The 26,749-nt window shown below is 39.9% G+C and overlaps 1 protein-coding gene across 1 annotated transcript; it reads right to left on the minus strand.

Moving 5' to 3' along the window:
- Positions 1-751: 751 nt before the first annotated feature.
- Positions 752-25,701, minus strand: LOC119851758 (cartilage associated protein). Its single transcript, XM_038392080.2, has 6 exons — positions 24,174-25,701; positions 21,937-22,108; positions 17,793-17,921; positions 13,838-13,983; positions 10,753-10,836; positions 752-2,509 (listed from the first exon to the last, which is right to left on the minus strand). The coding sequence occupies exons 1-6, from the start codon at positions 24,255-24,257 to the stop codon at positions 2,450-2,452; spliced, it is 675 nt and encodes a 224-aa protein (XP_038248008.1). The 5' UTR covers positions 24,258-25,701; the 3' UTR covers positions 752-2,449.
- Between the last annotated feature and the right edge of the window lie 1,048 nt (positions 25,702-26,749).

Here is a 26,749-nt window from a genome sequence, read left to right on the forward strand (position 1 = left end):
AGATAAAATATCCCAGTAGGGTACAGGCACTCATATACCATGAGGGGTATATTTTAGTGTGGAATGAAAACTAGCTTATAATAAGCTGCTACATATTTTAAAAGCAGAGTTAAATTCATGCATAAACATACAATAAATAAACCCTAACATTGTGAAGCACAACAACAAGTGTATGGAAATCTGAAACATTCCACATATGCTAAAGCACCCAGGCAAAGAGTGGGCCAAATTCTGCTCTCTTTACAAGGGTAGCTGCACTGAAATTAATGGGGATATTACGCTGGGTATACAGCTGTGTAACACAAAAGAGAACTTGGTCCATTGACTTCAGTGAATTAAATTGGGATTAAGGGATTGCTTAAAAGAACATTTAGCAACAAACTGGGGTATGAATCTACTTCGCCAGCCTGCTGTGAACTAACTGTTCATGTGGACCTTGCTGATCAATTTTGATTGAGTCCTCTTTGAAAAGAGACTACATCAAAGTGCATTAACTAACTGTTAATGCAGGTCAGCAGGGTCCAAACAACAATTAACCTGCAGCAGATTAGTATGGGGATTCACTCCCCATATTGCAGCAAACTAAATGTTCTTGTAGAAAAGCAAGAGAAACAGCAGACAGAATCTGACCCTATACATCTTTGGTTATATTTTAAGGGTTTGGTTTTTTTATTTTGGTTTTTTTTTTATGACTAGGAATTGCAGGACAATCTAAAAATGATTCCTCAATTGTGGATTTCCTTTTTTATTCCCTGATACAGCTTGGAGCTAGCGTATAGCTGGTAAATGTGCAGTGATGACTGTTCAGCAAAATAGCAGGGTTCATGCTTCTCCAAATTTACTTGAACATACTGGAACTCCATAGCCGAGTTAGGGATCAGCCATGAAAGGGGCTGAATGCCCATGCCTCCCACTGAAGTGAGTAGATCTCAAGCACTGCAGGTTCTAGCCCTTAAAGAAAGACTTGATATCCTGGTTTCACTGAAGTCAATAGGACTTTTGCCATTGACTTCAATGGGGCCAGGATTTCACCTATTATCTTTAAATACAATATTTTTCATGGTCTTCAAAAATAATTTATTTATAGGGTAGGATCATATACAAAACAAGGAAAATACACTAGTGAAAAAGATAGGAGTTCAATCTCCCAAATAGTCCTCCCACCTATGGTCAAAAGTTGGTATAGATGTATTCTTCATGATCACATCCCATTTACCATCAGCAATGGGTACAGAGATTATGATTACATCTCAAGTTTGCTCTTTATTAAGATAAATGGTTCTTCAAACAGATACCTTTATCTCTACTTCCTTTTGAGTATGAAAATATGCAGATTGCCCATCAAACTAAAGAGCCTGAAAACCCTTATCTAGATGAGAGAATACAAAAACCATATTTTTTTTAACCTGATTAGCTCTTACTCACACAAGAAGAACCATTTTAATTCAGTGAAACTACTCACATGGACAAGGACTACTTGTGAGAGCAGAGGTATGCAAGATTGGGCCCTAAAGGAGCAAAAATTGAGAAAGAGAAATTTAACTACTTATTGCATTAATTCTGACTGATCTCCTGCTTCATACCATCGAACCTAGTGCAATTTTCAAGACAGATCAAAACTACTGACAGAAGGAACTTCTCAGAGCAGTTTTTAAAAGGCCATTAATTAAGACAGTGTAGTTGTAGCCCAGTCAGTCCCAGGATATTACAGACAAGGTGGGTGAGGTAATATATTTTATTAAAATAAAAAAAATACTACCTCACCCACCTTGTCTGTCTAATTAGCTAAGTCAGTTAAACAAAGCACATTTCAGTTATTTTTTATTATTACCATAATGCCTGGGAATGCTAAGTATGGACCAAGACCCCACTCTACTAGGGATTGTACAAACAGAACAAAAGGAGAGTCTTTGCCCAAAAAGTTTACAATCTAAATTATGGAGCAGTCTGTTTGATGCATTAGCATCTTCTGATGCACTGAAATTTCGTGTAAGTTTGTTACTCATCATGGGGAAAGCCACATACAAAATACCATTACATACCTCAGAAAATCTGGAGAGTTGGTATGCCCTATTCAATTGCTTGGTCCATACTCTGGCAAAACCTCTTCAGAATTTAGCCAACCTATTACAGTTTAGCTGAGCCGACTGAAGGAGGCTCAGTGACAGGTGAGAGCATTTGAATAGCTTTCTTTTTTAAAAGTACCATTTTAAAGAAATCAAACACAAGATTATATCACATATGGCTCAACTTTGAGAGCATACAATGAAAAACCACACTCATGAAAAGATCAGTGCAGCGTAGCAGTGATCTCACAGGAAAGACTCATGACATTTTACTGAGGTTAAAGATACAGATTCAAGGTATCTCTAACCTGAGCTACAAATGATGATACGAAGGCACAACAGTGGGTCTTTATTTTTTAAAAACTATGCCTTGATTTTGTTCATCAGGATTCACTGTTTTCATCCACTTCAAGTAGTTCATCAAGGAATTCCACAACTTCACCCTAAGAGAGATTAAAAGATAGCAGGATATATATTAATTACTTACAGTGGAATGGATGGAAAAGGCTTTACATCTTATCCTAGAATTAGATTGTAGCAGAAGTTGTCAAGAACAGACTGATTTTATATAGTACTTTTCATTTGCTTAAGATAGTGCAAAGAGCCTTCAAAAATAATGAGATAGCCTATTTAAGTGTAGAGCACATAGCTGCAGCAATGACTTCATAGTTATGTGCCAGATTTTACAAACTCAGGACCCTGAGTAGTCCACTGACAGATCCAGATTAGTTTACTCATTAAGGTCCTGATTGAGCAAAATACTTAAGCATAAACTTAATTTTAAATACGAGTAATTCCACTGACTTCAACAGAACTACTCACATGACTAAAGTTAGGCATGTGCTTAATAGTTTTTGGAAAGAAGGGTAGTTAATTTTACAGTTATATCAATCTTTGGACTTTAGGAAAAAACCTCAGATCTTGGTAGAGGTAACAAATTTCAAAAGCCTAGTGGAATTAGAAGCTCTGCCAATCAAACCACTTGGGTTCAGAAAGGTTACAAACCCCTCCACGCTAAATCATTGATTAGAATACTGCGCTGTCTTGTTTTTCATTTAACATATGTTGTTTTTACACTTGGTCTATAATTACAGCAAAATATAGACCTTATCAGAAGAAAATATTACAGCTCACAGCAAGTTTTCATACATAGTTTTTTGTAGTTAAACACACCTGGGATACGTCTACACAGCTGCTGAGAGGGTGCTTCCTAGCACAGGCTGAAAGTCAGGCACTAGCTCTGCTCACACTGGCATACTAAAAATAGCAGTGAAGGCAGTGTAGCATGGGTGGAGGTTTGGACTAGCTGCCTGAGTGGGTACTCAAGGGGTCCAGGTGGGTTTATACTCACGTGGAGACTCCAAGCTGCTGATGGACCGCTATTTTTAGCGCACTACCTTGAGCAGAGCTAGTCTGTCTGTCTCTACGTGCAATGGAAAGCATCCTCCCAGCAGCAGTGCAGACACACCCTTAGGAAACTCAGATTAAAAATGCAGCAGAATGTTCTTTAAGGTTGCATTAAAATATCCATTAAATTTAGACAGATGCATCAAGGATTCTAATATGCTGCTCCTCCTCCCCTACTTCTCTTGCCTTGTTTTCCACCACTGACCTTTGTTCCTGCATGACCTACTCTTCTTTTTACCTACCTACTAGAGCTGGTCCAATATTGGAATTTCTGTTAGGTGGGAAATACCAATTTATTTTTAGGAAAAAAATATTCCAAAACAGAATGAAAAAGTTGAAATTTCCCATAAAATGAAATTTCCAATAAATAAATAAAAACGTAATTTTGGGACAATCAAAACAATTTGATTTTGACTTATTTAAAATTTTAAATACAAAATAAAAATAAAATAACTTCTAAACAAAATGTTGTTTTGAAATGAAAAATCTGAACACTTTGTTCTGATCAGGCTGAAACATTTAGTTTCAATTTCCACCCTCTCCCCCAAAAATGAAATTCCGTTGAAATTTACACATTCCTGTGGAACATGGTTTTGATTAATGACATTTTCCAACAGAAAAACAATGCACTGGAAAAATTCTGACCGGCTCAGTCTTGTTCTCAGTTTTTAAAAATCAGACTTTATAAGATTTGTTTTCAACACATTTATTTGAATTCTCCTCTCTCTTTTTTGTATTCCCATTCTTTGTTCACTATGTTCATTTTCTAGTTTGTCAGATGTAAACTTCAGACTGTTTGGGGCAGGGACTGTTTTTCCTTCTCTCTGTGAAGTGTCATGCTAAATTATGGTACTACAAAATAATAGTTTAAAACCTTAACTAGAATTAACCAAGTTTCTGTCTGGGAATTTATTCATTGGGCACACAGCACACCCAAGTTTGTTCTGAGCCTGGATATTGCTGCAATCTTCTGTACAGATGGGAAACAGGCATTATATCCTCTGTGGTCAGTGAAAGGAATTTAAAGCAGAAAGAGGCTCTGTTTATTTTTAATGCAATAGTCACTGTGGCCAGGATTAAAAAAAAAAATCAAGTTCTTCAGAAATGTGAATTACTAAGGACAAAAAAACCTCCAAAAGTGGGATGACAGCTGGCTGGAATAACTGCTGCTCCTATTCCCAAATTCACAGTTCCTTCTTACAGCTTTGTTGGTGTTTAAGCAAACTGTGAAGTGATTTCAGCAGCTTCTGAAGGATGACAGTTTATTTTGCGTTTCGCTCACTTGAAACATAAGTATCCAAGTCAATAAAGGTGCAAGAAACAAACATTGCCAGTTCTTTTACATTCTTTATTTGTCTTTCTGTAGGCAAGCAGTTTGGGGTTATGGAAAAGGGCATTAAAAACATCTCTGCATAGCAAGGAACTGGTTATTCTTTGTTAAAAATAATAATTTGCACTTCTGTAGAGCCTACCATTTGTGGACCTCAAGACATTTTATAAATGTGAATGAATAAAGCCCCACAACACCCTTATGGTGTGAGCATTATCATCCTTGATATGGAAACTGAGGCACAGAGAAGTTAAGGCCCAAATCTTTAGGAAATGACAACACTACATAATGTATTTGTATCTTTACTGTGGAAAACTCAATAACGATATATAATAAGTAATCTTTTTTAAAGAAAATAAAGTACTTTGTAGCAAGTTGGTGTTAATATTTTCTGTCACTCCAAGTACATAAAATATTTGAAACAGAGGTTTTCATTTCCTTGTGGAAAAGCATTAAAAAAGTAACATGAATGAGGCAGTATTTCTTGTAGTGACATATGCAAAAATTATTAGTGCATATTCAGGCCTCTAACTATTGCATTATATTGTCGAACAAAACAACATGTTCACACTTGCTTTACTACTAGGATTTAAGACGTGCTTTGTTTTGGACAGGAGAGCACTGTAGAATCTAAATAAAGAGCTAAATGATTTGAGAGAAAGTGCACAGTCCATCTAGGAAGAGGCCTACATCCTATTAATCCCTTTGGCTGGGAATCATTCACTCAAAGACTGAGGAAGTGGTTTTATTCCAAGGTTACAGTAAGGGGTTGGTGGCTTATAGCTCACTATAAAGACAGCAAGCTTGGTCCAGTACACTTCACAGAGATGTAGTCCATGTCATAAGACACTTGCAGATGAAACAGATGGACAAGAGCAAAAGAAAGATTCGCTCCCCCAGCTCAATTTTTAATATAACAATTTTTCCTGTAACACATCCCTATTTAATGTTGTCTTCTACTTTACAATGTTTGTATAGAATAAACTGTCCTGGCAATTCTGGGTGAAGTTTTTGAACTTTCCCAGCCTGCGTGTTTCCAAGTTCTCTTTTTTTAAGGACTTCCTCACTTCCAGCCCAGCCATCCTTAATCAGGTGGGCAAGACATGGAGCACCACAGGTCTTGCATCTGTCCTGACCAGATATTTTCTTTAAAAACAGACTGTTTGCAAACAAACTCTTTGGCCTGGATCCTCCCCGAGACCTGTGCACAGAGGGGACTCCCCACATGCAAATCAACTCCTCCTGGCATGGAAGGTGGGTTCAGTCACCTGTACTGCACCATTTCCCTTTCTCTAGACCTTGAAGCCTCTGTACCCAGAATCTGTGTAGGTGAAATGGTGACTGGAGGGGTTGGAAGAAAACATAACCCTCCCCTTGACAAGCAGAAATGCTGTTTTATCTTTTCCATATGATCCCTTCTGGGGACCTCAGAAGCAGCAGTGACTAGGGAGAGCTCCTGGTAGCGAGGGACATACGGGGTAAACCAGTAGAGGCCAGAACCAATGCAAAAGCAAATGGACTTCATGTGGATGGCCTTGGCCCCCTGTAGGTTCCTCAAGATCTGTAAGGGAAAAAAACTGAAGGGTTTCCTTGTCAACTATGGAAGGAGGGGAGTGATGCCCCATATTGTACAATGAGGATGTATTTATTTATTTGGGGATAGTGGGGGAAGACATCTTTGAAGTGATCTTCAGAGATCACATGGCCCTTGATGGTGCTGGTTTTTACCCAAAATGTAATTCCCACTAAGAGTTTAAACTAAGATCCTACTGCACCTGCCAAAGATTGGCCTGACCACCTCCAACAGAACCCAAACACAACTAGAAAAAGGTCATTCACTGTTTTTGGATTCATAGATGCCAGGGTCAGAAGGGACCATTTTGATCATCTAGTACAGCATAGGCAATAGAACTTCCCAAACTAAGTTCCTAGAGCAAATCTTTTAGAAAAACATCCAATCTTGATTTTAAAATTGCCAGTGATGAAGAATCCACCATGACCCTTGATAAGTTGTTCCAATGGTTAATTACCTTTACTGTTAAAAATGAACCCATTATTTCCAGTCTGAATTTGTCTAGTTCAACTTCCAGCCACTGGATCATGTTACATCTTTCTCTCCTACTTCGACAAGCCCATTATTGACTATTTGTTCCCCCATGTTGGTAAATAGAATCTGTGATCAAGTCGCCCCTTAACTTTTTCTTTAAGATAAACAGATTGAGCTCCTCGAGTCTATCACTATAAGGCATGTTTTATAATCCTTCAATCATTCTTCTGGCTCTTCTCTGAAACCTCTCCAATTTATCAATGTCCGTCTTGAACTGTGGGCAGCAGAACTGTACACAGTATTTCAGCAGCAGTTGCACCAGTGCCAAATACAGAGGGGTAAAATAACCTACCTACTCCTACTCAAGATTCCCCTGTTTATGCATCCTGGAGTTGTATTAGCCCTTTTGGCCATAGTGTCACATGTTCAGCTGATTATCCACCATGACCTTCATATCTTTTTTCAGACTCCGGATTCCCAGGAGTCCCCCATCCTGTAATAAGATCTACATCCTTTGTTCCCAAATGTATACATTTACATTTAGTGACATCAACACAGTTGCTTCTGCCCAGCTTCTCAAGAGATCCATATCCCTCTGAATCAGTGACCTATCCTCTATGTTATTTACCACTCCCACAGTTTTTGTGTCACCTGACAAACTTTATCTGTGATTATTTTTATGTTTTCTTCTGGACATTGATAAAAATGTTAAATGTAGGGCTGATCCCTATTGGACCCTACTAGAAATGCACCTGCTTGACGAGGATTCCCTATTTATAATTACATTTTGAAAACTATTAACCAGCTTTTAATCCATTTACTGTATGCCATGTTAATTTTATATTGTTCTAGGTTTTTTAATCAAAATGTTGTGCAATACAAAGTCAAATGCCTTACCGAAGTCTAAGGACATTAAATCAACACTTGCTTTTATCAACCAAACTTGCAATCTCAGATTTCAAATTAGTTTGACAAGATGCATTTTCCATAAACCCATATTGATGGACATTAATTATATTACCCTTCTTTAATTCTTAATCGATTCCCATATCAGCTGCTCCATTTTCCCGCCCAGGATCAATGTCAGACTGACACGCCTATAATTACCAGGATCTACCCTTTTTTTAAATACTGGAACAACATTAGCATTTTTCCAGTCTTCTGGATCTTCCCCCAATGTCCAAGACTTATTGAAAAATCAACATTTATGATCCAGTAAGCTCCTGAGTTAGCTCTTTTAAAACTTTTGGATGCAAGTTATATGAACCTGCTGATTTTAAAATGTCTAAGTTCATCGGTTGCTGTTCAACATCTTTCTGAATGGAAAGAGTGTTACCATCATCAATCATATAAACTGCATTATCTATTTTTTTCCCCAAACAGAAAAAATATTTATTGATCACTTCTGCCTTTTCTGCATTATTATTGATAATTCTACCATTTCCATCTAGCAGTGATCAATACTACTATGGGGATCCTTTTTGTTCCTGATATACTTTAAAAACTCCTCCTTATTGTCTTTAACTCTGCTGGCCGTAGATTTCTCCTTGTGTCCTTTTGCATCTATTATCAATTTTCTACAATTCCTACCTTGATTTATATTCATTACTATCAACTTCCCCTTTCTTCCATTTTTTTTTTTTTTTTTTTTTTTAAAATAGCTGCCTTCACTTCTCCTCTAAACAAGGCTGGTTTTCTAATATGGCCTTCTTCCTTTATTGATGTTTTTTGATCATCTAGTAAAGTGCTCTTAATCAATTTCCAATTATCAGTCACATTTTTCAGCTCATTCTTCCTCCCAGCTGATTTACCTCACAATTGTTTATCCAGCTTTATGAAATTGGCCCTTTTAAAGCATGCAGTTTTACGGGAAAATTTAATGAATATATTACATTACTTGAATGAATTCAAGGAACAACAGGCAACAACTATTCACTCCCATTTATTTTATGTACTGTGCCTAGGGCGATAGAAATTATGGAGACAAACTGTTCTAAAAACACATCTTGAAGACCATCATGGTGGAATGCTTTCCCACCTTCTTCATTACCCTTCCTTTCAGTTATAATAGCAGATACAAAGTGAGAGAGAAATTACAAAAGAAATTTATTTTTATGTCCAACATTAAGCTTTATAGGCTATGTACAGTATTTTACAAATCAACTGGGAAACACAAAAAGTGGCCAAATGTTTGCAACCAAAAACACACTCTACATATACAGGAAAAATACCTTTTGAAATAATATATTAACCAAGCAAGATTTCTAAATCTTACCTAAACTTAACCCTATAGAGAGCCTTACCAAGAACACATCACAGAGTTAGATTACAATAGACCAGAGGTTCTCAAACTTTTGTATTGGTGAACCCTTTCACATAGCAAGCCTCTGAGTATGACCCCCCACTTATAAATTAAAAATACTTTTTTATATATTTAATACCATTATAAATGCTAGAGGAAAAGTGGGGCTTGGGGTAGAGGCTGACAACTCATGACCCCACATGTAATAACCTCGCGACCACCTGAGCGGTCCTGACCCCCAGTTTGAGAACCCCTGCAATAGACATCTTCTGGGCAGTCTTTTCAAGCTTTCTACAGTCTAATCTTGGAATGGAGCTTTACCTCTAGTACAGGTTTTTAGGTCACTCATATAGGTGGCATTGCTTCTAAGATGTAAAATATTTATCCTTTCCTTTGTGTCACACACAGTCAAAATCACAAGGTAACAATTTCATTTTATAAAATGGTACACCTTCCCTCCATTTTCAGTTCTAACGAGGGCACACCCTAACAGTGGTTATTAAAGGAATATTTATCCTAGTTATATGATAGGTTTCAACTCTCAACAATTTAGCCATTTTTCCTGCACTGAAGAAGATACATAAATAATTTCATACCTCATAGTAGTCAATTATGTATCATTTGTTCATGAACTCTAAGCAATTAAGAAATAAGACTCGATGACCAAAATTTAATGGTGTAATAAGAATTAGCAAAGATAACAGGACTATCTGCTGAAGAAGAGTTAAATTTTAAAAAGTGGCTATTTCTAGATAAAAATTAGAATAATCATTTTTAAATCTAGTTTTAAGTAGATTAAAAAAGACTAAGAAAATGTCAAGTTTAGATATACAAGCACCAGCGGCGTATTAACGCCTAGGCCGACAAGGCCTAGACCTAGGGTAGCAAATTTGTAAGAGCAGCCAGAAGCACCAACTTCCCCCGACTCAGCCCCAACTCCACCCCTTCCCCAAAGTCCCCACTCCAACTCCACCCCCTCCCTGCCCCTATTGGTCCCCTTCCCCAAATCCCTGCCCCAGCCCCGCCTCCTCCCCTGAGCGTGCCGCTTTCCTCCCCTCTTCCCCCCTCCCTCCCAGCCATGCGAAGCTGTTTTGTGCACAAGTGCTGGTAGGGAGCGCGGAGAAGCAGGACCCGGTGGCGTGCTCAAGAGAGGAGGTAGAGGCGAGCTGGGGCGGGGAGCTGCCAGGGGGTTGGCATCAATTATTTCAGGGCCTAGGAGCGGCAAAATCATTAATCCGCCTCTGACAAGCACCATTTTTGTGCCCCCTGGTGCTCCTGTTTTGAAGGGCAGAAAATCTTAAAGCCATTTTTGTTTGCTGAACATATATAACTTCTACATTTATGTCAACATGTTATTTTCCCATATTATTTAAAAAGATACATATATACACTAGATTTTCTGGGTCTTTTTCTATTTTCACTTATCAAAGAACACTATGATGCTCTGGATAATTATTTTCTTTACAAAAGAGCATTTTGTCATATCCTATGCATGCCACAGAATTATATCTATGATACCTTATAAATATGTCACAGATCACATTTATTTTAGTGTCACTAGTGGTATATATTACTATACCGTCAGTGCTCAAACACTCACCTCATCATCATCCATTATATGCTGCTTTGCAAATTCATACATTTCTGTCTGAAGTGTGGTTATGTTATAATATCGAACTGCTTCCTATCAGAACAAAAATTTCCAGATTATTTTTTAGGGCAATAAGATATTGTGAACTTATTTCTGAATTTCTCCCAAGGCATCAGACATCATCTGTGACTCTTCCAGCAAAGCCAGTTCCAAACTCAGCACTATTCTGGGTTAATTTCAAGATTGCCCCATGTTTGTGAAAGGAAGATGGAAGTAACGAATGAACAAATACACTAAGCAGAAAATCTAATATTTTCTGTGAATCCTTCAAATTTTGTGTCATCCTTTTGAATCTTCTTGCTGTCTTAAAAATTGGCCAGTTTGAGACTAAATGAATGAGATCCCAAAGTAAGCAGCTATAGGGTCAGAACATACCTGGCCTTAGTGTACGTGTTCATGAAGAGGCACAAAGTGAGTGGTTAGTGTGCTTGACAAAGCCCAGGTCTCCTTCCACATCATTCTATTGAGTTAGCCAACCATGGAGAGAGATGCATGCTGACAGTGGCTCTGGAACACTTTTTATAGTTGGCGTGCCGAAAGCCAGCTAATGAAGCTGCAAACCATGTGTGTTCAAAAGCAATGTGAAAAAGCAAAATTCCTGCTCATACCACATGGGTGCAGCACAGCTCTGGGATTCTCAACAATCACGAAATAATGCTAGCTTTGTTCCGACAGCACCAGCAAACTTTTCACAGTGAAACCTGGGGGTGCTGCAGCACCTGCCGCACCCCTAGTTCTCACGCCTATGCATGCTGAGGTATAGTGCATTGCCCTCTACTCAGAGTGGTGGCTGAACATCACAATCCATCTTATAGTAAAGAGTTTCTACTTTTGGTGGTATTACCACCGTCTGCAATGTTTGTTCCATATAACTCTTTCAGGGTGGGTAACAGGAGAAAGGATTCCTCCTCCTTCACAAAGGTGTCCAAAGCATAGCATAAGGTCAAAATGCAGCCCCAGGCCAACTTAACCCTGTGTAACTGCTAGGTGAATGCAAAGCAGGTCAACTGTGGGATTTTCTGCTGGGCAATGCAAACAAGCAATTTCTACTCATTTTTGGAGGATCAAAGTATAAGCACAGTGTAGTTGTATGCATTTAAAATAGTACATAAACATACAGGTGCTGCAGGATTTGAGCTCCTCGAAAGCAGTCAATGAATCCTACAGTGTCAAAGTATGGGTGTCTGTGCTTCTTTCTCTGCATTCCACATCCTAAATGCATTTGCAGGTGGCTAATTTCTTGGAAATTTTACATTTATGGCCATTACATACATTCCCTATGGATCTCGCAGCCATGTTGAAGACCAATGCTGAAGTTCACGTCTACTTTGAAACGGGACTACATAAAAATGGCACCTTATCACTCACCAGATCTGTTCCCTGTGTGAGCTCAGACTCATATCTGTTGACTGTAGAGACAATGAGATTTTACTGCATTTTGTTCCTGTTAGCCCTGCAAAGCCAGCACAGTTCAGGGCTTGTCTTAACTACAAAGTTAAGTCGAGGAATAACTCACGTATTGTTCTAATTCAAGTCTCATCCACACACAAAACCCTTAAAACTCGAGTGGTCATGCTTTTAACTTGAGTTTGTTGACCTGAGAGGGGATATAAGCTCAAAGTTCAAGTGAACACAACTTGTCAGCTGCTAACATGATCACTCTACAGTGTGGATACCAGCTAGTGTCATTTGAATGCCTTCCCACAATTCTCTCCTATGTGCCCAGAAAGGTCAGACAAATTCTCCTACAATTCACAGAGCGGTTCAGGTTATTGCAGTACTAACAATCATATGACATGCACCTAGACATCTAAGTGCCACACATGAATGAGAGTGGCGCTTGTGTGGAAGCAGCACCTTGAGTGTTGTTTCACAGTGTGGCTGCTCTCACTCCAGCTAACTAACCCAAAGTAACTGTGCAATGAAGACAGACCCTAAGTGAGTGTGAGCCAGATTCTATTCTGGATCATGCATCATCAACAGAAATGTTAACTGAATTCCAGTCAGTCAGTTACACATATGCAAACCCACTGAAGCTGATGGGGTTGTGCACGTGTCACTAATGATGTATTTTGCCTACAGAACCATAGTACTGGCAGGAAGGCATGAGAAAGAACCAAGCTTCATTCTTGGTTCCCAGGCTGAGTTTGCAGAGCAAGCAGTTTACAAGAGTAAAAAACAAAACAAAACAACAAAGTTTTTTTACTTTTAAATTGGGAACATTGGATCTGGAAGTCAAGTTGAAGCTAACAACACAGAGCTCCATTATACCATTTTTACAGAGTCACTTTTCAAAGTATAGCTGCACTTTATCTTGGTTCCTTGCTAAACTGAATTATAACATGGCTTGGCTGGCCTGTTTTGAGGAAAGCCACGTTACAAGATTTTTCAGAAGGCATTCTAGGTTAAGTGGCTAGATGTAATACACCATAGGTATATCCCAGCCACCCTGGCTATAAAACTGCTTTCCAAAAAAGCTTTTTAATGTGGTTGTTCCTGTCCACAGCAATCAGACAAATGTGTTCTGAAATGGTTTGTGGAAAATGGTGTAAATATGGTTATTAACTACAGCTACATTCCAGTGCTTACAGAACTTAGAAGAAAAACAGGCAGACTTCATGACCTAGGAGTGATCTGTTGACAAGCAGTAAGTGACCAACAAGAGTCCCAATGCTATTGTGGTGCCACTTAGTCTGGAAGTCTCCAGATCTTCAGTGACTGGTTAGGTAGCCCTAACAGGCAGATAAAATAAACAAGTGTAGATAAGGTGGTAAACAGGCATGTTTGATATCTCAGTGAATTAATGTGTACCTCAGTATGCTCCAGCAGAGAGGGAAGAACTGTAAAATCCCTTCTCTACACATGTAGGGCAACACAATATACAAATATTTTTTACAACTCTCTGATTCTAGTAAGTGAATTGTGTTCGACACAAAAACCTCTAAACAATCCTTCTCTGCCATAACTTCCACTCTGCTGGACTCTGGGGTCATATTAGGAGACATCTTGCAAGCAATTTACCCACTCAACTTACTGGTCTAGGCTGGAAATCTTCCTCTGTGAGTCCCCATTTGTCTTTATGGTATTGATAATAGACCATGTTCTGTTTCATCACTTCATCTTTCTGGTCGAAGAGCATGTAGCTTGCAACACAAGGGGCTGCATTCTTCATGTCATTCACTGAATTAATAAAACAAACATAAGCCTGCAGAGAAGGTAAAGGAGCAACAGCCCACATTTCCCTTTATTATCCAAGCTCAGGAAATTCAGGTGACGACAGGTGCAGTATTCCTCCTAAATCTTCCCTCCCAACTGTATAAAATAAACAACCCCCCATAAAGGACAAACTTAAAAAATAAAAACAAAAAAATCCCCATCCTGGCTGACTCTGAAAAGCTTTCACAGAACATTACCCGGCTACAACTTTGCCCAGTAACAGGATGAATGTGTACCACTCAGAGGTTATTTCATGAGATGACAATATGCAAGGCATGCTCCAAAGTTCTTAACTCTGGAGATTGTTTGAAAGATTTACAATTCTCTCACCATAAAAATGCAAGAGATAATCTTAAATCAAAAGTCTACAATCAACACAGAAAAAAAAAAAAAAAAAAAACTTTGCCATGATTTGATTTTTATTTTTTATTATATAACAACCAAAAACTTTTCCCTGCATTCCAACAACCAGGGTAGTATTGACCCAGTTTGGTCATCTTCCCCCATTTTGTGGCATTCTTTATGGTAAAACTGAGTTAAGAGGGTTAGGGAAGAGCAAACAGGGAGGTAGACAATCAAATAGCAAAAGACCTCAACTCAAGCCTGAATTTTACCCTCTGATGGGAGTCAGCAGAAGCTAGGCATGCATCCAAAGGCAGAACTTGGCTCTTAAAATGCAGGTCTATGCCTAAAAAGAGACGGTAAAATTCTCAGTGATCTTCTTACCAAATGTGTTCCTTCTAACTACCAGCCCTTCAACCTCAATGTGGTCTTGGAAAGTCAAGCCAGGCTCTTTTCTTTTATCATGGGGTGTATAGCCCATACAGATAAGGAATGGATTAATGTGGGCCTGCGAAGCCAATTATACTACCTGGTTGCACCCAGGGGATGGGCCAGGCTTAATTAAAGCTGAAGCTCAGCTGGGGAAGGAGCTGGTCACGGTGACTACAAAGAGTGGAAGCATATTGTAAAAGGAGACTTTCTTGGTGTTAGAGAATGAAGAGACTAGCAAGGTCACAGGTGAAGGCCAAGGGAAGAGTTAGCCCAGGGGATCCTCTCCTGAGTAGAAAAGTCTAGCAAGAGGCCAGGAAACATACAAAGCAGCCATCGGGCTGGCACAAGTTCTGGTGAAGAGGCCTGATAACAAGGCAGGATTTGGACTTCCACAGAGAAAGCCCTACAAGGTATCCCACTGAGGAGCAAAGAGGGATGGAAAATCACACCTGAAGAGGGCAGAAGGCGGTTTAAGATGGTACTTTTAATTTGGGGATTTTGTTGTGGGATTCTGGGGTGGGAGAAAGAGTCCTGCAAGACCTGGTCCTGAGAGAAGGGTAAACCTGGAGGAGCCTGCTGACAGGCTATGGTAAGAAGAAGTCCAATGAGGCAGCATGAAAGAAATTTGATAGAGCAGCCCTTGACTGCTGGTTACAGGGTCCCTGGAATGAAACTCACAGTAATGGGAAGGCCTGGGTTCCTCTACCAGCTCCTGGGGAGGGTAGTGAGAGGCACCTGACAACCCCAAGAGAAGGGTGGTGAGGACTACAGGGCCCACTGGGGCCAAACCCCTTTTGTAAGGATGCTGGACTTTTTCCATTGGACTTTGTTACTCTGGAAAAGCATGACCTGGCTGGAGGGCTGAGTGGCAAGAAGAGGCACACTACTAAGAGGCCAGAGTGGCTGTCGGCAATGAGCACTAGAGGAGGAGTCTGCTGTGCCATATCCAGCCATGAGTGGGTGCACAGTAAGTCAACCCTTCTAAACCTTTTCACATATCCACAGCAATAAAAGTTCAGCTGGTCAAATTAGGCTTTTGTTACACCTGCCTTCAGAGGGCTGCAAAGATGTAATTGATTGGAAATTAGTAAACAACTATTTTCTGAACAAGGAACAGAATCTAGCTCAGTCTCTCAGCTGCATTGTCTCTGCAGGGTTGGCAGAAATTAAAAAAAAAAAAAGCAAGGAAAATTCTTCTAGTCATTGGAGTCAGCGGATGTGATTCTGAATACATGCAAGGAGCACATCTGCTGAGAAAGCAGGGGCAATGTTTACAAAATCACTTTTCAGAATACAACTGCACTTTAATAATTGAGGAGTATTCACAGAGTCATCCAAAGACAAATGAAAAAATATCCACCATAGAAAATGTGCAGGGAATCTTCCATACACAATTGTGGCCATATCAGCAGTTCCCATACCAAGTACATCCTATGAATACCTTGTTTACCCAAACCCCTTTATAAGAACTATCATTCCTGATACACAGTTTTCAATAATAGGTTTCCTCTTTATGCATGTCCCCAGTTCTAGTCAGATGAATGAGATCCTACTAAGAAAAGAAAAATGTATGAAACAGTTTACAGTCCCTTGTGGTGGAAAAAATACTACCTGTATAATTAATTTTTCAATGGTTTGCATTATATTTGATGCACTGCCTCTAGGTCGTTTCTCTTCTTCCTAGCTGTAATAGTTGGAAGTCCTTATATAACAAAAAAAAAAGCTCTCGTCTCTTTTTTAAATAGAAAGATGTGGTGTTTTACATCTCTCTATTTAAAAAGGCTTTGTGAGCCACAGTGTGGGACTGAAGGCTTGTCTGCACTGTATAACTATAATAATCTAGCTGTACCAAGGCAAATGCCTACTGTACATGCGCTGCACCTGTGTAAAAAATAGCCTGCACTGATGCAGTTTAACCCAGAATGCACCAATGCCAGCCTCTGTACATTAAAGAAACAGTCTACAATAGGGGAGAGGAAAGAAAGGATAGTTAAGTGGTTGGGACAGTGGCTTGACTACTCAGAAGACCTGAGCTCAACTCCCGCTTTCCCATACACTGCCCATACTACCTTGGGAAAGTCGCTTGGTGTCTCTGTGACTCTGTTCCCCATCTGTAAAATAAGGATAACACTATTTCCCTACCTTATAGGGGTATTGAGAATAAATACATTAATGATTGTGAGCTGCTTATGCACTACAGTAATGAGGGCCATATAAGTACCTAAGATAGATTGGTACAGAAGTCCCCAGTGTAGATAAGTGCTGAGAAGGACCAGTAGATTGTACCAACAGGAGTCAAAGGGCTTGTCTACACTGGCACTTTACAGCGCTGTAACTTTCTTGCTCAGGGGAGGTGAACCCCCTGCCCAAGCGCAGCGAGTTTCAGCGCTGTAAAGCACCTGTGTAGACTGTACCAGTGCTGGGAGCCACTGGGAGCTCATGGAGGTGTTTTTTTTTTTTTTTTTTTTTTACTTTCTCCCAGCACTCTGCCGCGGCCACACAAGTCACATTATAGCGCTGTCACAGCAGTGCTTTAGTGTTGCCAGTGTAGACTAGCCCAAAGGACTGCAGCAGAATGTGACAAATCAAGTCACGCTTATTCTGTAATTGTCCAAGATGCAAGTCTTCATTTCTCTAGTAGAAACCTGATTAGAGACCATTAACAGCCAGGCACCTCCTACAACTTCTGTCACTTCAGTGGGAGTAGAGCAGGCTCAGCACTTGGCAGGATCAGGCCATAAAATGCTTTTGTCCCAAATCAATTTCATATGGGGGCTATTCACCTCTCCTCACATATGTTTGTCTCCCATAGATATCAACGGCACTTACACATGCCCGGGGAGAAAGAGGAGACTAGATGTCTCTGACTTTTAGGTTCAAAATAGATTAATTGCAATTTCAAGATGCTATAAATAAAATATTCTAAACCATTGTCACTGGAGGAGGCTTGCCAGTACCATCCCAAGCTTATTTTTTAAAAAAACCAAAACACTACTTACATTTATAATAGGCAAACTGTAAGTAATGATACATGGTTGCCACAAACTTCTCCACAACAAAGCCTCCTATGACTGGCGTCAGGTTACTTTCACACTGCATTTTGCATTCAAGGACTTCAGTGTAGTGATCTAAAGGAAAACAGAGACAGAACACAGTTAGCTGTTTCAGAAGCACTCCTGCAGCCAGCTCCCCTATACATTATCCATATCACTCCCCTGGATCCTGGACACCAAGGTCCTGATGTTCAGAGATTGTGAGCCCTCACTATTCCAGCTGAAGTCAATGAGAAGTATTAGTGCTCAGCACTTCTGGAAAGCAGGCCCCAATGACTTCAGACGAAAAGCTTCAGTCAAAGTAAACAGCTATGTTATGTTTTACAGATACTTACAGGCAGCCTGTGTTGACACATTTTATATACAATGATATTTCCATCTATTAAATGATTGAAATGGAGTACTGTTGTATTTCTACCTATGACCTTAATAGTGATCTTTTTAAAGTAGTTGATACCTTTGCAGTCTTATTTAATTGTTTTGTCACAAAATAAAAGCTGATACTACTGGATATTGCCATGCAAAAGAGAAAGGTATTCCAAAACAACCTTACAGATTGTAGCTTTTTGCCTTTCTCCGGTATTTGGTCTCAAGAAAATAGATGCAAATATGGTAACTTATTCACAGAACGTCTTTCATCCTATAAGATTCTAAATTTAAGTTCACAAACTCAATTACAAACCACTCAACAGCTCAAAACAGGTTAGAAACAGAAGTAATAAATAATTTTGAGATATACTTCTTACAGAGCCTTTTAAAGGATCTCAAAGTCCCAAACCTTAATAACTCTTTAAAACTCAACACCCAGGTAAAGTAGATATTGGCGCTTCAGTTCCTTTGTCAGCAAAATGGAACTGACAGGTAATACAGTGAGTCAATGACAGACAGTAAAAGATCAAGAACTTGGCCCCTCAGTTCCTTTTCTCTAGCCACTAAGCCCTCTTTCCTCCCAGAATTGAAGACTACTGTATCCATTGAAAATTCAGGATGAACATGGTAAGGCAGAATGTAATTACTCACATCAGAAATTGATTAGGACATCAGGGCTTATCACTCCTACTTTCATAAGAGATATGGTATCTCTGAACGCAGTGATTAGCAATTTGGTGTTATGTCTTATCTAAAAGACATGAGGCAATCAGCAAAAGGATTTCTGGGGCGGATATCTGTACACAACTATTATCCATAATTCAGGACCCCCAAATATAAAAGTATTAATAAAATTAGGAACCCATTTCCCCATACTTGCTGTCAATTATAATTCAATTTAAAAAAGTTATCTTCACTGGTGGTGCCGAGACATTTCAGGATACAAGGTCAAGCTAGCAATCCTTTTGGCAATTTAGAAATTCTGCTGCATTTCTAGTGCTGTTACCAGACACCCACCTTTGAAAAGAAGCATCTCTGCAACCACTTTACTGAGATTCACATAGCTCTGGGGATGGTATTTATTGCTATTGTTACTGAGAAGCAAGGGAAACTTACACATGCCATTTTGATAACACAAAAACTGTGGCTTTTCTTATTATATCCTGTGAGATGCAGCATTTACATTTTTTTTTCAAGTTATATGAGAAAAAATATTCCTCCTCAACAAACAGTCCATATCTCTACTGCAGAGCATGCAACAGAGATTCACAATACAAACTGGAAAGGAGAAATTTTCCAGGTCAAATGTTGAGGCTGTGATGTAGTCTAGCAGGTTACCAGCTCAAATCAGAGCTAAAGGTCAATTCACTTGTGTTAGCTGAGTTGAAAGGGAATATTAATGGCATTGTCTTCACTCATCTATAAGCAGTTGATTGCAATCGCATTACATTATGTATGTCCCTGTAATTAAATAACCCCAGACTAAAGTGTATGTATATTCAGAACTTCATGAATGCTAATGAATGATAGACACTTGTATTGTTTCATTTATCTATCCCTATTATAATGTAATGGCAGGCAACTGCATTATATATATCACTGTATGGCTTTGTCTATACTTAAAACTTTTGCCAATCAAGGATGGGAAAAATACACCCCCCGACCAACATAAATTTCACTTACAAAAGTGCTGGTGTGGACAGCGCTATGTTGGCAGGAGAGGCTCTCCTGCCAACATAGCGAATGCCATTCGTTGGGGTGGTTTAATTAAAGAGCGGCTACATGGGAGACCTTACAGTGGCATAGTTGTAGCAGTACAGCTGTGCTGCTGAAAGGTCTGTAGTACAGACACAACCTAACTAAATTACTTGTAAATGTCAGGAAATAGAATGTTGACTTGAACACAATGACTCTTGCTTTGAATAACGGAAATTCACAGGCTCAATCTGCAATTGCTACTCATCAAAACCCACTTGGGTGAGGACACCGTTCATATGGTCTTCTGTGAGCAGAATCTATAAATACTGGTTTAAGGGAATGATACTGCATCTCTGGACTGATGGATTCTGACAGGATGGAATACTAAGTGACTGGACAGAGATCCCCAAAGGTATTTTGGGTAATCCTGAGAAATTTATAGAAAATTAGCAGATTACTACTTCTCTGCTATCACCTTGAACTTACAAACTTGGACTCACCTATTAATGTATTTTATCTGTTTTAACCTCTCAATAACTCTAATTTCTTTTCCTTAGCTAATAAATCTCTAGCTGGCTTACTAGAGAAATTAGCTGTCGGTGTTGTCTTTGGTGTGAGATCCAGAATATCCATTGACCTGGGGTAAGAGACCAACCCCTTGGAGTTGGAAGTAACCTAAAGTGAGGTGATTTTTTTTCATTTCAACACAAAGTCTAGTTTGCCTGGGTGGTGAGGGGACTGTCTGTAGCTCCATGGTAAAACTAATATAGTGATCCAGGAGTGCACATTTGTTACCGGCTTCGTGAAATCTAATTATAGAATATACTACCAGTTTGAGGTGTCTGCCCTGTTTCTTGACAGTCTGACCTGAGACTGGCACTCCGAGTTGTAAGCCATACCAGACAGCGTGACAGAGGCTCAACAGCAAACAAAGTTACTGGTGAGAAATGTGTCGGATTAATACTGCTAATTAAACAGAGAAATTCTTACCATTTCCAGGAAGGCTACTCAGATATTTAGAAACATCAACACATTTCACTTTAATATTTTTCTCTATATTAACACCCTCCATTACGGATTTCCTATAGTACCTATGTTTTCCAAGGACAAGATAGCCTATTGATGAGGCCAACTATAACTCTTCTTTAACATAGGCCACAATCTAGCATTGATGAGGCATCATGCTGTGCAGGTCACCATGCAGAACGAGGAGCATGAAAAGCAACACCGACACTCATTTAGAAACTAAAATACGGATTCAAGACTCCTTGTCCGAGAGCAGGGGTGAACAAACTATGGCCCACGGGCCACATCCGGCCCGCCAGCTCCTGCTCCAGTGCTCCAGCCGGGGAGCAGGGTCAGGGGCTGCTCCACTTGGCTCCTGGAAGCAGTGGCATGGCCCCCCTCTGGCTCCTACACATATGAGCAGCCAGGAGGCTCCGCTCTGCACGCTGCCCCTGCCCCAAGTGCTGCCCCCACAGCTCCCATTGCTGGGAACCATGGCCAATGGGAGCTTCAGGGGTGGTGTTTGTGGACGGAGCAGTGTGCAGAACCGCCTGGCCATGCCTCTGCATAGGAGCTGGAGAAGGGACATGTCGTTGCTACCAGGAGCCGCTTGAGGTAAGTGCCGCCCGGAGCCTGCACCTCTGAGCCTCCCCCCTGCCTCAGCCCTGATCCCCTCCTGCCCTCCAAACCCCTCGATCCCAGGCCGGAGCACCCTCCTGCACCTGAAACCCTTTATCCCCAGCCTCACCCCAGAGCCCGCACCCCCAGCCAGAGCCTGCACCCCTTCTGGCACCCCACCCGCCCCCGCCTGGAGCCGCCCCTGCACCCTGAACTCCTCATTTCTGGCCCCACCACAGAGCCTGCACCCCCAGCCACAGCCCTCACCCTCTCCTGCACCCGAACCCCAATTTTTTGAGTATTCATGGTCTGCCATACAATTTCTATTCCTAGATGAGGCCCTTGAGCCAAAAAGTTTGTCCACCCCTGTCCTAGCACTAAGGTGCTGCAGAACACTAACCTGCTATTGAAATATAAAAGTCTTTAAAATCTTTGATCTCCCGGGAGCCTTCACAGGCTGCAAGGCAGTCTTCATAGGCTTTGAAGAAATCAGGAAGTGCCAGCTCCATATCAGAGATGGAAGTCCTCCAGTTGTCCCCATTGTATGCCCTCACAGCCCTGACAAAGAGAGTCTGAAAAAAAAGCAGGAGTGAGAAGTAGCAGTTTTTAACCTGTGGAAAAAGTAGTGCACTATGGGCTCCAGTGAATAAAAAGAAAATGCTGAATTATGGGGATTCAAATACAATGAACTCCACTTATTTCTCAATCTTAATACAACCTCATTTATCCAAGTAACATGTGGGAATAAGTAAGTAAATTTAGATAATCAAGAGAGATTTCAAGGTGTTTACTAGAGTGAGGGACATGATCCTATTTCAGATAGCTGAGAGATAAGTTTGTGGAAGAGAGATTTCAGTGTGACCCTGATGTTAGAATACAGATCTTTAAGCCTGTTTGTAAAGGCCTATACTTTAAGAATTTAGGAATATGTTTATTATTTAACTAGTTATAGAGGTATAAAAGAGAATTCTTGTAAGGGCCTTTTTTTACTGTGACAGTTTGAGGCCCCATTTTTAGGCTAAGGCCTTTGGCCAAGCAGCAGAGGCAGCCATAAGCTGGGAAGCGACCGGTTACATTTTTACATTTTAAACTAGTTATATTGAAATAAGGCAATCTGGGGTTGTTAGGAAGGTGATTTGATTTATTACCTTTAGAGAAAGGGAAGAGCCTAGAAGATGTAAAAGGAAATTTAGATTGATAGTTTTTTGTTTGGTAAGAACTTACTTATTAATAGACACAGCTGGGAAACCCTATGTCTTTATAGATGTAGTTGTGAAATTTTTACTTTTGTATTGTTTTGTTATTATAGTTTTTACTTTGCTATGTTTATGGTTTTTCTCTGGTTTTGTGATTGTTTTTGTTTGCTGTATAATTAAGTTTGCTGGGTATAAACTAATTAAGGTGGTGGGATATAATTGGTTAGCTAATTATGTTACAATATGTTAGGATTGATTAGATACATTTCAGTAGAATGATTGGTTAAGGTATAGCTAAGAATATTACTTCCTGTTTGTCCCTAATTTATATAGTAAGTTGGGATTTGAAAATAAAGAAAAAAGATTTAAGCTTGCTGGAAGTTTACCCCAATAAACATTGAATTGTTTTCATCTTTGGACTTTGGGTATTGTTGCTTTTTGTTTATGTGAGAAGGACCAGGGAAGTGGGAGAATGAAGGTATAAGCTCTCTAACTCCTGAGCCACAATCAAATTTTAAAAATATATTTTTTCAGCAGGGTCCAAATAACCTAATGAGAGTTCTAGAATATGTCTACAGTGCAAAGAAAAACCTGTGTCATTGTGTCTCAGAGCCCAGGTCAACTGACTCCTACTTGCAGGGGTCAGAAGGCAGGGCTAAAAACAGCAGTATGGAGTTCCTATTTGGGCTGGAACTTGGACTCTGAAACCTGGCAAAGGGGGGGAGGGTCTTGGAACCCCAGCTTTTGCCCAAGAGGGACCATCTACACTGCTGTTTTTAGCCCCACAACCCATGCCCAAATCAATTGACCTGGGCTTTGAGACTTGGTGCTGCGGGTTTTCTTTGCAGCGTAGATATATTTCCTAATTATTTTAGGCCCTGATCCTGCACTTACACAGCTGAATAACTTTGCATACTTGTCTAGTCCTGTTGAGTTCACTACTCACATGCACAAAATTAAATGGTGGTTAAATCTTAGCAGGATCTGGCCCTCAGCTTGCACACTATTATATAAAGGCTGCTTTGACTTCATGGTTTACTATAAAAGAGCTGGATGACATACCTACAGCATAAAGTTCCAGGTCAAAAGGAGCAAGCTTTCGAATCAATGTACTAGTGTTGTAGCTACATTTACTGTAATGAGGTGAGGGTACGAGACAGCGTGCTTGAGATGAGTTATAAGAAGGGATTTGACAGAAGAGAAAGAAGATTTTTGGCAGATGAAAAAAGGAGACTGCCCCAGACACAAAGGGTAATATAACAGGATGTGAGAAACAGAAAGTAGCAAATGGGTGACTGGGAAGATGAGAGGGAATGGGATGGAAAATAGAGACAGTTCAGAGCAAGATTATACAGAAGAATGAGAACCTTGAATCTAATGCAATGAGAGAGAAAGTCAATGGAGGTATTCAAGGAGAGCAGACTGCAGGTAGAGAACTTACCTCATATGGCTTTGTCTCCAAGTCTTTAATATGCTCCTCGGCATCAGGCATGCTCTTGTAATAAGCCATATTCCTCTGCATCATCTCGTCATTGGGGTGCTTCAGCAGAAATGTATGAGCTGCTGCAATGGCTTTTGGAAAGTTATTAGCCTACACAGGGAGAAGAACACACTTAATGGAAAAGCTGCTTTTTTAAGTTATTTGATTTTTGCCAGCAAACTTTCCTTCCATCTCATTGTACACATATTTATTTCCACTTTGCAGAATTGATGAATGACCCCTGGGGACTTTTCACTCTGCATGCAAAGCAATACAACTCCAGAATCAGCAAGTTCATATAACTGACCGGCTACGAGAGCCAGAGGGTAGATTTAGTGGTAAACACCCAACGAAAAGATGTATTTATTTAAATAAAGAGAACCAACTTCAACTCTGAAGCAGAATAGCACACACATTAAACATTTTCTTTGCGGGTCTGAAGAGAAATTGTACCCAAAGTTCTTTTTCAACAAAACTATGTGATGTAGAGTTACACTATTTAAAAAAAAAAAAGTGACTGATTCCTGACATGAACTGGACGAAAAAAATGTGTATTTGCCATGAATTCACACCCTAAGTGTGGCAAGGCACTAGGACATGCCATATTGCTCAATTACAATAAATCACTCCACTGTTTGACTGCCTAAAAGCCACGTACTCCAGATCATTAGATTTCTGGATGCTATTTTGTAATTCAAGTATTACATTTGCTCTGGTGTCTTACTTTTTATTTCTTAACCACTGATAATCTGCTCTACAATCTACTGTACAAAACCCAGAAAAAAACCCCACTGTCTGTGAGCTAAGGAGCTCACAATCTAAATAAACTGCAGTAAGGTGCTACATTGTGGAACATGAAGAATTTAATCAGACACCCACTATGCAGAGAACAAAAGATAATGGATGGAAAGGAGGGCAATTAGAGAGGCCACAGCTCCAGTGGGTCTGCTCTGCTACTCAAAAGCATTGCCAAGCATCAGCAGAGTAAAAGTGACATGATTCTGATGAGTTTTACTGCTACCAACACAGTTCTGAACTGTTCATTCTGTCTTAATGTTTACTACCTATTGTTACAAGTAGCAGCTATGATTATTATAAATCAAAGAGACCGGCAATTTAAAAAAAAAAGTTTTCTTCCAATTCATATAACGGTCAATGCACACCATTAACAGTTTCCTTTGCATAGGGCCCAATCCTGAACCACTTTTGTGCATAAATGGCTGCTGAATTGGGCTCAGTTTGCCAGCTTCCTCTGCTGTTTGTGTAATAATTCACACAGCAACAGGGGACAGAAAAATATTAAAAAACAAAACAAAAAACACCTAGGAAAATGCTCTTATAAACCCACAACACTTGGGTGGTAGACTGATAGGTCAATACACTACCTGGTCATTTCTTTAACTGACCAGATTTCAAACTGACATTGTCCCTTTGAACCACATTAGAGATATTTATCTGGAAATGGCCCACCTTGATTATCACTACAAAAGGTCCCCGCCCGCTCCGCTGGTAATAGCTGACCTTACCTGATCACTCTCTTTACAATCTGATGAAGTGAGCTGTAGCTCATGAAAGCTTATGCTCAAATAAATTTGTTAGTCTCTAAGGTGCCACAAGTACTCCTTTTCTTTTAGCAAAGTATGCATTTGGTACCTAGAACTATTTACATGCCAAGTTAGCTGGAGGCAGGGTGCGGGGGAGGGAGTCATCTGACATTTCTGGAAGTGCTAAACCATTTTCTCCTCGTCCCATGCTATGACAAGCTAAGATCCTGGCCAACACAATCCAGTGGGCTCTTCACAATGTCTGAAGTAGCTTATGCAAATATACTTATGAAAAAAACCCAAAAAACAAACATGCACAAAACCCCAACATTTTTGCTTATAGAAAGAAAAAGTTCATTCCCACTGACTAAAACAAGAGGAGAAAGGGCACAAAATTGCCAATCCCACCCTCAAGTATAGCCTGGCTGCTGTGAAGCTATAATTGTCAAGGAGCTGGAATGTTGCCAGGAGCATTTATTGGCCTTCTCCACATATTATACGTGTAATCAGGCCAGACATAGCAAAGGCCAGGAATAAACTCAGCTGCACTTTCGTCAAAAGTCCAGTTCTGCTTCCTATCTTGTGCTTTACTCTTCAAACCTGTTTGGTGGTTAGGCTGATCTTTATTTCTCTTTTGCTTAGTCCATTATTTGTTTGTAATCTCAGTGTGCTACATTGCAAAAAAAAAGTTGTATACATATTGAAGAAAGTAAACTCAGCAGAAATGAGAAAGACAAACCTGACCCTTCAAAGGAGCAAATGCAGGAATAAGAATATCTGCTCCCAGGAGCTGAGATGTGGCAAAGTTTCTCTTCTACACTCACATGAATAAATACTAAGTCACCTGAAAAATTTCATCCAAAGTTTCCCGACAGTGGTGTTCTGGAGAAAATAAATGACAAACATTCCTTCCTTAACAAAACCCATCAGCCAAGAAATGGTTTGAGGGGCCTGCAGTGATTTATAGCTGTAAGATGCCTAGAATGCAGAAGC

Source organism: Dermochelys coriacea, chromosome 2 (assembly GCF_009764565.3).
Source record: "Dermochelys coriacea isolate rDerCor1 chromosome 2, rDerCor1.pri.v4, whole genome shotgun sequence".
In the NCBI taxonomy this organism is placed as follows: domain Eukaryota; kingdom Metazoa; phylum Chordata; order Testudines; family Dermochelyidae; genus Dermochelys; species Dermochelys coriacea.